General features: G+C 44.9%; 1 protein-coding gene across 1 annotated transcript in view; it reads left to right on the top strand.

Annotated features, from left to right (window-relative positions):
- grin2ba (glutamate receptor, ionotropic, N-methyl D-aspartate 2B, genome duplicate a) overlaps positions 1 to 12500 on the top strand; it is a 57183-nt gene that overhangs the window by 17140 nt on the left and 27543 nt on the right. Inside the window, exons 2-4 of the mRNA XM_076266661.1 lie at positions 7434 to 7577; positions 9504 to 9774; positions 11551 to 11746. Coding sequence (XP_076122776.1) covers positions 7434 to 7577; positions 9504 to 9774; positions 11551 to 11746 — 611 coding nt within the window. The remainder of the gene's footprint in view (positions 1 to 7433; positions 7578 to 9503; positions 9775 to 11550; positions 11747 to 12500) is intronic.

Here is a 12500-nt window from a genome sequence, read left to right as displayed (position 1 = left end):
CAGGTCCATTTCCCTCCTGCACCACCCGCCAGCCCGCCACACTTCCACGCTCGCCTAATGCGCTCTCAAAGCTGGCACTAGAGCAGAGCCTGTTAGCGGAGAAGCCTTTTGGTGTGAAGTAGCTGTAGATGTAACATGGCTCATGGCCCAAGAGAGAGAGAGAGAGATGGAGAGAGAGAGAAAGAGAGAGAGAGATCCACACACAGGTGGATTGGGCTGTGGGCGGCAGAGAAGTCATGGCTAATGCAAAACTGGTAAAGTCACCCAGAGGGTAGAGCCAGGACTGATGAAAGGAGGAGGATGTTTCTGCCAGCGTCCCTGAAGCCTTCACTTGCATACACAGACTGCATGAGCATAAACATGCTCACACACACACACAAAGAATATTGGCTGCAGCCAACAGTCACTATCCTGTAGCTAGTGATCTTGGGCCTTTTGGTGTAAAGAAGGCGAGACCAGTTCAGTTGAATAGTGTTTGTCTGAAGCAGGCATTGTTTTCATCTCAACACTCTCCAAGTGCATCTCTTTCTCTGTCTTTGCACTTTCTAAAATAATCAGACTAGCTATGTGCTAATCAAAATCATGTCCGGGGCAAAATTAGCCAAATGTTTTAATCAAGACCTAGGCATATTTTTTTTTTCCATAATTAAGTTTCAAAAAAGTAGTTAAAATAAGGTCAGAGCTAATTAGGTGATGTCTGACAAATGTGAGAACTAATTAAGTCTCTGTGTGTTTGATTAAAGATAAGGAGTTTTTTTATGATAAAAATATGATGAGAAAGCATAAGAGGGTAACGAAGTAGAGCCAGGAGAGGGTGAGGGGGGGTGGGGAGGCGGATGGAGTGATAGAGAGCTGGGGAGGAGAGCAGAGAGATGGGAACGGCAGCTCTCACTGAAAGGCAGATATAATAGACATGTTCGGAGAGAGTGGAGGAAATAAATATAGAATTAATGGTGATGGCTTGCTTATACTGTATTGACGTTAGTCGGCGGCACAGTATAATTCTTCTTTGCGTGTGTGTGTGTGTGTGTCTGTCTGTGTGTCTTTTTATGCGCTTGTGTGGGTGTGTGTCCTGTGGCTTTTAAATTTGTCAGACTTCTCTATCAAGACCCAGCTGTTTGGCAGTCTCTCTCTCTCTCTCTCTCTCTCTCTCTCTCTCTCTCTCCATCTCTCTATTTCTCTCCCTGTTTCTCTGTCTCTCTTTCTGTATGTCTCACTTGTTCTCTCTCTCTTCTTCTCTCCTTCATTCTCTTCCTTGCTTTGTTTATCTCTTGCATCTCCTCCCATCAGGCCATGGAGTAGTCAATAGCAACCCCCCCTCTCTTTAAAGTTCAAAGGAGACTTTACAGAGAGGATAGAAATATGCATTGCTGGGACCTTGAAGCATAAACACACACACACACACACACACACACACACACACACACACACACACACACACACACACACACACACACACACTCACACTCACACTCACTCACTCTAAACACCAACAAGGTCTGTTTAAAAACAACAGGGCTCAAATACCACCGTTTGAAAACGAGCCCGATCAATACCCTGCCAGCAGCACGTAGACCAGGTGCTCTCATAAGGCTGCAGCAGTGCACTATCGCAAATACAAACACAGCCACAAACACACAGTCGCATGGACTGATACTTGTACATACTGTACACTCACTGTACACTCAGGGCGAGGGAGAGAGAGAGAGAGTGTGTGTGTATGTATGGAAATGCCACAGAGACGGCTGTACAATGCCATCACAGTATTTTGGCCACAATTTTATATTGTTGCAAATACTGTATTTGATTCTGTGATACATTTACATGTATTTCTCCCATATGTTATGTTTGTAGGCTAGGATTCTCTGCAGCCATCTTGGCATGGTAAACAAATTTTGTCGACTCCTATCCAGTTTTTGTGATGCAAGTGAAGACCAAGACTTTGTTCTGTTCTGTGGACTTCAGAAATAAAGTATATCAGAGTAGATGTTCAGTTATGTGCAGAATAATAGCAGTGTGTTTTTAAAAATTGAATAAAGCTCAAAATCCTTAGAATAGCTGTTAATTCTATAATATCAATGCATTGGGAACACTGCACATTCAATTTCAAATCAAAACATGACCAAAATTGATCAAGTTTGTGTTATACCTTTAGTGAAGAAAAAGGAATGTTAGGCTGGTCAAAAAAATAGCAGTGTTTGCATTTTTCTTTTTCAGTGCATGTGGGTCATTGGACAAACTGTCAAACTTGGACAAACTGTCTGCCATGTCCCCCATGTACTGAATTCAAGCCACAGTACACTGTGAAGACAGTAAAGCATGGTGGTGCACAATTCATGTTATGGGGATGTTTCTCATACTGTGGTGTTGGACCTATTTATCGCACACCAGAGATCATGGATCAGTTTCAATACATCAAAATATTTGAAGAGGTCATGTTGTCTTATGCTGAAGAGGAAATGCCTTTGAAATGGGTGTTTCAACAAGACAATAACCCAAAACACACCAGTAATCGAGCAATGTCTTCGTTCCAGACTAACAAGATTGAAGACCAAGACCTCAATCCTATAGAAAACTTGTGGGGAGGAATTGTGGAATGTAGTTCAATCGTCCTGGGCTAGAATACCTGTTCACAGGTGCCAGTAGTGGGTCGAAGCAATTCACAGAAATAATGGTTTTCAGTTTATACAGTAAATGTTTGAGTTTGTAAAGAAAAATGCAAACACTGCTATTTTTGAACAGCCTAACATTCCTTTTTCTTCACTTTCTACAAAGGTATAACACAAACTTGATCAATTTTGGTCATGTTTTGATTTGAAATTGAATGTGCAGTTTTACCAATGCATTAATATTATGGAATTAACAGCTATTCTAAGGATTTTGAGCTTTATTGAATTTTTTAAACACGCTATTATTCTGCACATAACTGTATGCAGTAAAATAACATAAAATAATGATATTAAATAAATAAATATTGCAACACTTGCTACTGGTATATTGCCTATACACTGTATAGTTGTTTTTCTCCCACCTCTAATACGCAAACAAGTTTATGTTTGTGTGTGTGTGTGTGTGTGTGTGTGTGTGTGTGTGTGTGTGTGTTTGTGTGTGTGTGTGTGTGTGTGTGTGTGTGTGTGTGTGTGTGTGTGTGTGTGTGTGTGTGTGTGTGTGTGTGTGTGTGTGTGTGTGTGTGTGTGTGTGTGTGTGTGTGTGTGTGTGTGTGTGTGTGTGTGTGTGTGTGTGTGTGTGTGTGTGTGTGTGTGTGTGTGTGTGTGTGTGTGTGTTTGTGTGTGTGTGTGTGTGTGTGTTTGTGTGTGTGTGTGTGTGTGTGTGTGTGTGAGTAAGTGAGACTGAGCACATGTGTGTGCTGCTCTGACAGCGCCTCTGCGCTGCGGATGAGTGCCTCTGACTGGCCAGCCTGAAGCTCGGCTCACCTGGCCGGCAAGGGGGTCAGAACGAGCAGTCCGCCGCACCACCTCACTCCTCCTCCCCCTCCTCCTTTCGCCCCGCCCCACCCCCCCTCCTCCTTGCCCCTCTCAGCAGCCTCACCACCTGTTCTCCTTCCCCTCTGTCATGCCATCCTCTCCTCCCCCTTTTTCTCCTTCCGTCTCCGTCCCCTCATTCTCACACTACACTTCTTCTGGTTCCTTTTTTCTGGTTTCGCTTTATTTTTAAGCTCGGCAAATGGTTACCTAATACTTAATCAGTGTAATGTGAGCTTACAGTACACTTAATACAAATCTGTGTTCTTATAATGGTGATACAAGATATACCTTAAGGTATTAGTAACTAGTTACAGTATATCTTTACGTGAAAATGTACAATGCAGTAATTCCTCCCACTTTAAGCTTAAACCCAACTTGAAATGAAATAGACCCTTTTCTCACACTGCCTTTTTCATTGTCAGCATTTAGCGGTGTCTTAAATGTGATGGAGGATTTTATTTGAATTGAGCTCAGATGGTGGTGAGTGAAGCATGGCAGAGGAGGAGTGAGGAGAGGAGTGAGTGGAAGATGGACCTACTGCAGCTCAACCTTTCCTTAGTGTGTCACACACTGCATGCTGATTTATATTTATGTTGAAGATGTCCACATACCATCCCCTTTGTAAACTCTTCTGCTATGTCTGGATCTTTCTCTGTTTATTTGTTTTGTGTCCCTTTAGCCGAATAAGTGAGATGGAATATCTTATGTCTTTATCACATGTATGTCTGTGTGTCTTTGTGTTTGTGTGTGTGTGTCTTTGTGTGTGTGTGTCTTTGTGTGTGTGTGTGTGTGTGTGTCTGTGAGAGAGAGTGTGTTTGTATTTTGACTGGTTTGCCTCTACCCATAATCTTCCTTTCTCTTTTGGTCTGAAAGACAGCACATGTAGTTTAAACCTTTTCCTCCTCTTTCTCCCTTCCTGCTTATTGTTTAAGAGGTAGACTCTTCTAATGCCATTTTTCTCCTTTGTCCTTGCTTTCTCTCTCTCTCTCTCTCTCTCTCTCTCTCTCTCTCTTCCTTCCCCTCTGTGTATCTCAGTTTCCATCTTTTTTCCTTTTTTTCCTTTCTCCAACTTTCTCTCTGCCTTTCCGTCTCCTTCTCCCCTACCCTGCTTTTGTGCTGTGGAGGCAGGGCTGTGGTGGTGGGGCACAGTGGCCGACCCAGCTCGGGCATGCCCTCTCCAGCACCTTAATGCCTCTTAATCGATAACCTTGCATCGTGTGTCGGGAGGACAGCAAGCCGCTGGAATAATTGTGGCCATAAATGAAGCCAGCACTTTTTCCCCACTATGACTTTTTCACTTCCACTGCAAGAGCTGCTCACCCCCCCCCCCCCCCCCCCCCAACACACACAGACACACACAGACACACACACACACACACACACACACACACACACACACACACACACACACACACACACACACACACACACACACACACACACACACACACACACACACACACACACACACACACACACACCACTATCTTGTTTCTTTTTTTTATTTTGATAAAGGCTAATGAAAATTCCACAGGCCTATGGCATGCTGAATGACTGCGCTGGCTAGTGCATTAAAAGTGCTCTTAGAAGAAGAGGGAGACGGAGGGAGAGTGACCAGGAGGAGGAGGGGGGTGGGGAGGGGGCTGGGAATTCAATTATATCTGTGTCCTGGCAGTAATTTCAGTGGAATAAATGGGACAGCGAGAGAGAGAGCGAGAGAGAGAGCGATAGAGAGATGGAGGGACTCTGCAGAGGAGAGATACAGCAGCAAGAGGAAAGGAGAGGAGAGGAGAGGAGAGGAGAAGGGGATAGATTTATTCAAAGCTACTCCAAACATCTGATACTCCAAGATGCAATTTGACGTCATGGACTCTACCCACGAGTGGAAATGGGTGTTATGCAAGCAAAGTGCAGCCGTGTAATGAGCTGATTTGTATGTTTCAGCTCCCTCCCTGTGATCAGTCTGGGAGTGCGGCAGCAGCAGAAACACTGTAATAGTTTGTCTGAGGGGACCAACACTTTTGAATTACTCCCTTTGCTCCTCTGCATAGCAAACTGTAGAGCTATTGAACATAGGGGAGCCTCATGTATATTTCAAACCTCGGTGTGCATTTTATGTATGCAGTATATTTTTTGCCGTCTTGTTGGCTGGATTTTTTTTTTTTATCTACAGCACTTAATCTTTGTACAGGATCAGTGCCATGGAAACTGTTGGGTGTTGATCCATTTACCTACTTCGCCGAGACAAATATAGCACAGAATTTCGGCCAGTCTTGTTTTAGAAGAGGCTTCAGAATCTGACCACAAACAGTTGTAAGCCCAGAAGCAGTGAAGCCTAGCCTAGCCGAGTGTTGTTTTGCCATGATTATACTTTTTTCAGTGGAAGTGGTCATACGGTTTTTGGTAACTCCAGGGTGTTGGGAGCTGAAAAAATAACCTCCCTCAAAATAATATCCCTCAAATAGATCCATTAGTCTCAGGCAATGGCATACAATTTCTGCTACCTGTGTGTCAGTGGCAGATCATGCTCCGCTCCACCGCCATGATGAATCTAGTTGACCCTTCCCTTCTGGCGAACCAGTGCAGTCGCTCCCCAGTGATTCCAATAACCTGGGCTCACGTGGATAGAGTGTGAGCCTTCATACCACTCTCTCTCTCTCTCTCTCGCTCTCTCTCTCAGACTCACACACATACACGGCAGCCTGGCAGCTTCCTGCAGGCGCTACATCAGGAAAAGTAGGACGCCATAGCCATCGAATGGCTTTATGACATCAGGAGGCAGTGCACCATACAGCCCTTTGGGGAAGGAGGAGACGGGGGGATGGGATGGGGAGAGAGGTAAAGAGAGGAGAAGAAAGGAGAGGGAGATAGAGGTGCGCATGGAATACCTTGGTCGTGATGTGCTTACCTGGGCATGTGTGAATGTTGCATGCTAGATTTACATTTCGCTCCAAGGAAGTATTTTATTGTACCTTTATTATGTATGGAACATGCACAAATGTGATAAAACAAAATATGTTTTGTTCACAAGCTCAACTTTTTATCCACACACATATGCACAGATGCACACAACTATACACATACCCCTGTGTTCTCGCCAGATCAGTGGTATCTCCCCAATCTCATTAATGCGCAAACAAGGTAACGGATCGACCCATGTGCCTCCCCGAGGGGGAGTTGAGGCTTTGATGTTGAGCGATGCCGGAGAGACATCAGCACTCTCCCTGACTTAGAGATCTGGCAGATTTCACACGATTTCCACAATGAGGAACAGTGGTCAACAAAAGCACACACAAAAACAACTAAACACAAGAGTGCTCTCACCTGCTGCACTCTATGGCTAACTTACTTTAAAGATGTAGCTCAGTGAGTCTGTTATAGACCCCTTCAATGTTTGTAAACATCCAGAGCCTAGGTTGGGTGCGTACGCAGCATGGGGTCAGAAAAATGGCGCAGCTCACCGGCATGTTGAACTGTTAAGGTATGCACTGTCATTGTCATCCCAGGATTGCAAACTGTACCTTAATAAATTAGTCTGGCCGACTAATGATGATTGTCTGCCTGATCCTGAGTTGATAACAAAATGGGAAGATGAAGTGGCCAGAGATTCATTGGCCCACCATATACAGCTATCTGGTTGACAAGCCCAGTGTGTACACATGCAAACGTTTCATTGATGTTTCAGTTAATTCAAACACACTTCAGTGGGATGAAAAGCTTTCTGACCCTGATAAGCGCGTTCATTTTCCTGTGATGTGGACGGAGAAGGGGTCAATACTCTATGTCTCACTTGTCACTTTGACTCCCTCAGGAATTCCGCAGCCAATAGAAAAAAAAAATACCTCAGCTTCCTCACCCTCAGTGAGATGTGGTAGGCCTCATGGGACATGTAGTACTGTATATTTCTAACCTGCTGACTTTGCTACTGTCTTTATCCTTTCCCCTCAGGATGACAACTCCATGTTTTTCCAGTTCGGCCCCTCCATCGAGCAGCAGGCCTCAGTTATGCTCAACATCATGGAGGAGTATGACTGGTACATCTTCTCCATCGTCACCACTTACTACCCTGGCTATCAGGACTTTGTTACCAAGGTAACCACCACTCGTCTCCATGCATGAGGTCAGCTAAGTTCTGACTTTTAAAGGATAATTCTGGTATTTAGCACTTTGAGTCTCTTTTCTGGTTTGTTTTGGATGAACTAGAGTGGTGGACACTGAAATGTTGACGATGGGTCCTGTCTGAACTTTCTGACTCATTTTGAAATGCCTTTGACTGGCTGGCTATGGGCATGCACAAACATGTCCTTAAAACAACCCTTAACGTTCATTTGCAACTGTGCAACTCACCGAGTGGTTAGTGATGTTTCTTGATGTTCCTTAACAAGTAGCGTAGCGAAATACAGTTTCTGTCGTGTTTTATTTGCCATTTTGTAAAATCCCATTGATTTCTGTTGGAAGACTCATTGCTCCTTGATATCACTGCGCTACTGGGAATGGAAAAGGGTTCTGTTTACGGATGTAGTCTTTCCCCCGCGAGACCTTCTTTTACTGTCTATGCTTCAGACTCAAATATTGAGCGGAAGTTTATACACGGTTGTGAGGTATCTGAAAAAATAGTTCCACAATAGCAAATAACACGGATTGAAATCATACATTGCGTTGATATATTTGTTTTTAATAATCAATGAACACCACCACTAACCACTCGGTGAGTTGCACAGTTTTGAAAACGAATGTTAAGGGTTGTTTTAAGGACATGTTTGTGCATAACAGGGATGCAGTAGCCTTCATTTACTCTGTTTCTAAAAAAAACACTCATGGAAAAATATTTGGTTAGCTCAAGTATTTATAGGATTGTTAGTTAGAGAATTTGTTTGGTTAGCATCAAGGCTGGAATTTTACGGCGGCAACGGCGGCCATGGTCGTCGTTGCCCCTTGTGTTGGCCGTGATGTTCCTTTGAAAATTGTATGTTCACAGGCCACTGTGGCCTTTGTGTCTTTCAATATTCTGCTTTGTGTCCGACTAATAGTTTAGTTATTAGTAATTATTAGTTAAAGCAAAGAACTTTTCCTCTGTCGCACGCACGCAATTTGTTTATCCAACGGCTTTGTAAATAACGATGTCCATAGACAAGGTAGAATATGTTGCATGATTTTATGAAAGTAGGCTACGATGTATTGCGACATCATGCAAGTCAAATTTGTAGTTTCTTATGTATCATTCCATCAAACTACAGATCCGCTACCCGATCTGGCAAACTTACACAGTGCGGTTATAGCCGATAGAGGGCAGCGTAGCCGAATGCAGTGCCGTTCACCCTGTTACGAGTTGATGAACCACGGAAACAATTTTGGAAACATTATTTTAAAGTACAAAAAACTCTTTGGTGTTGCTTTAATCTGTCAAAATAATCGGTTTGTGAAAAAAGCAACTTGAATATTTCACTCTTCACTCAACACATGACAAACCATATATCAGAATAAACAACAGACCTTACCAAACACAAAGGTGTAAATCATTCCCTACAAATGTCTACATGCATGTCTCCAACTTTGGGCTTTGTTTCACAATGTGTTTAAATTGTTCAATGTGTGGTTTCATAACAGGCCAAATACAAAATAAATGTTACAATTATCGCCTATATATCTGTAAATATTAAAATCAGAGGATATACAGCTCATGACTAAGAATTTGTCAAAGTAATGATCACAAAATGCTAAGCATGCATGTAGGCTATTTGAGTTTCTTAAAGCTGAGCTGTGCTTAAATTGTTCAATACATGATTTCATAACAGGCCAAATAGAAAATAAATGTTAAATATAGCCTTTATATCTGTAAATATTAAAATCAGACGATTTATACAGTATATAACCCTCCATAACAGCTATACTCTAGGTTTTGTGAAAACAAATCACAACCCTGGGTTCCTTTTCTTTTGCCTTTCCCTCTGAGAGCCACAGAAATCCCAGTGGTATGATTATGTTACTGTCACTTCAGCTCTTCTCTGCGCTCCTCAGGTCCGCAGCACCATAGAGAACAGCTTCGTGGGCTGGGAGCTGGAGGAGGTGCTGCTCTTGGACATGTCGGTGGACGATGGCGACTCCAAGATCCAGAACCAGCTGAAGAAGCTGCAGAGCCCCGTCATCCTGCTCTACTGCACCAAGGAAGAGGCTGCCACCATCTTTGAGGTGGCGCACTCCGTTGGCCTCACCGGTTATGGTTACACGTGGATCATACCATCGCTGGTGGCAGGGGACACATACCACATCCCTGCCGAGTTCCCCATAGGTAGGCTACAGCAAAACACCCACTAACACTACACATATACAGTACATACATATGACAAATAAACAACATATCCTTTAACACATATATACAAAGGCAGTATACACTCAGTAGACACACACAAACACATGCATACTGTAGATGCTCAGTATGTATCGTGCATGTTCACCCAAACAGTTCAGCTCATGCTCAGAGCTCCACATATGGTCATGCTTCCGCCCACCCGTCCTGCTCAGACGCAGCGCGGTGCAGAGTTCCAGGAAGAGGTGTGAGTCAGGTTCCGCCGCAGCAGCAGCAGCCGCAGCCGCAGCGGCAGCCGCTCCCAGCTGGTTGAGTCTGACCAGGTTTTAATGAGGGATGGGTGGGTGGATGCTGGCCAACGTCTGGCTGCTCTTTACTTGATCCGCATTCAGAATAAATGAGTTTGTGTGTGTGTGTGTGTGTGTGTGTGTGTGTGTGTGTGTGTGTGCGCGCGTGCGTGTGTGCGCGTGTTTTTCCCCAACCTCTTCCTAGATTGAGTGTCTAAGAAGTGGGAGCCAAGACGAAGAAGACATTAGATACACATGTAATGTGTGTGGCTTTAATGGGTGAAAAAGGTCACACGGGTAGTTCCTGCCAAGGTGGCGTCCTTTGCTAGTAATCACTTTAAGCACTTAAAGCACTTTACACACTTTATGTAGCAATTCAAAGTTATTACGGGGGTCAAGGAAGGGATTTAATTGAAAAAAAAAATGTGCACATAGAACTTATAAAACCTTGTTCACGCGCAACGCCGAAACACTGAGAGACGGTTAATTTGAGCCCCTTGATCCAACCTTCCATCTTCTCTCCCCTCTCTCTCTTTCTCTTTCTTTCGTTCTTTCTTTTTCTCTTTCTCTCTCTTCACTGTCACGCTTGAGGTGGGCCTGCGTCTGTGGCCCTCGTAATCCTTTAATGGAGTCTTAACTAACCGGCTGAGTGGGTGTGGATGCTAAGTGACTCGCCAGAGCTCTTCTGTTTACAATGCATCAGGGAGCCACCCAGAAGGTGTGCTCTGCGCCGCTGAGCTAATTCACTAATAGTCCGCCACGTAGAAATCCCCGTGGTTCTCTCTGGGGAGAGAGAGGGGCTCATCCATCCGTCCTCCTGGGTCATTTAACTCACGCACTCCTCTGGGGAGTGGTCAATCTTATCCCTCTCTTCCTCTAAATTTGTCCTGTACTCCTCTCCGCCTGTTCTTCCTCTGCAAAGTGTCGTTGTACCCGGGCTTGTGTTTAATGGGCTATCTAAGATCAAAGTGTGGTCACTTTGGGAGAGAGTCTTGAGGCATTGGTACCTCATAACGGATGCTGTGAAGGCCACTGTTCCTCCTCATGCTGTAACCAGATCAGTGTGGCTTTGTATCTAGTAGTGCTGTTATTAAGTGGTTTTGGAGTAAGGACCGGTGTCTGTTGTGGAAGCTCAAATGGATTAGTCTCTTCCTTTTCTTTGTTCTTTTATTATTGAAAAGATTGCACATTGTACGTGCAAGAGATGACAACTGAATATGTCTGGACATGTCCCAAGCACACTTTTCAGATCTGATGCCGTCTGTCTCTATTCAGCAGTCTGGACATGGCAGTCTCCCCAGTTTTTTATGTGACCAGTGCCACTTATTTGTACAAAGGGCTCCCAAATAAAAAGGCTCCGAAATATCTGGTACGAGGTACAATTTCACAAAACATTGGCTGTGAATTGATGCATTAGAGGGCCCTTCTACATGCACAGCTTCATAAAATCTCTCTCTGTGTTTCTCTCCAGGCCTGATCTCAGTGTCGTACGACGAGTGGGACTATAGCCTCGAGGCCCGCGTGCGGGACGGCGTGGCCATCATCGCCAAGGCGACCACCAAGATGATGCTGGACCGCGGTGCGCACACGCTGCTCAAGTCGGAGTGCCACGGCACCCCCGACAGCAAGAAGGGCCCCATCACCGGGAACCCCAACGAAGTGCTAAGGTGATTTTCAGAGAGACGGGACCCTAATCCCCCTTCCGCACCGCGCATAATGCCTATCAGCTCTGTCAAACCGGCTTATACTATACTTAGCCGGCGCGCCGACCGCAGCCACGTAGAGAGCGGGCCGAGCATTTGGAGATGCAGGCAGGCAGGCAGGCAGGCAGATAGTGTGGTGCTGAGGCAGGCGAGCGCTCTGATAGTGTGTGTGCACCGTGCTCTGCAGCACTTTTCAGAGCAAGTCGTCTAATTGATCCCAGTGGCTTTGGGGGTCTGCAAACAAGCAGGCTGTTTTTGTTAGCGCTGCAGAGCATAACAGTCAGATGTCTTGGGTGCTGTTCTAGGGCAGAATGTGTTTGGTTTTTTTCCCATGTGTGTTTGTGTGGTCCAGGGTGTGTGTGTGTGTGTTTGTGGTGTGTGTGGTCAAGTGTGTGTGTTAGTGTTTGTGGTGTATGTGTGGGATCGAGTGTGTGTGTGTGTGTGTGTGTGTGTGTGTGTGTGTGTGTGTGTCTGACGGCATGTTCATTTGAAGCTGTAGTTTGAGATAGAGCTTGTATGGCGAGGCAGGTTTTGCTATTGAGACGAGGCGCTCTGTTCATTTCCTGTTTGGGCTCAGGGCTGGTTCAGAGGCGTCTACTTGTGCTATTTCTGGTCTCACATCACTCCGCCACCTGGGGATCCTCTGGGTCCTCTTGATTCTCAGTGTGTTCTTCGGCTAGTTAGTGCATCCTTTCCCCTCCTGCCTCTGCAACAAAAC

Source organism: Alosa pseudoharengus, unplaced genomic scaffold (genome assembly GCF_046254945.1).
Source record: "Alosa pseudoharengus isolate Yale_2024_CS ecotype anadromous, Long Island Sound unplaced genomic scaffold, YU_APseudo_1.1 YU_APseudo_1.1_scf_4, whole genome shotgun sequence".
NCBI classification, from domain to species: Eukaryota; Metazoa; Chordata; class Actinopteri; order Clupeiformes; family Clupeidae; genus Alosa; species Alosa pseudoharengus.
This window is presented reverse-complemented; position numbering and strand designations above follow the sequence as displayed.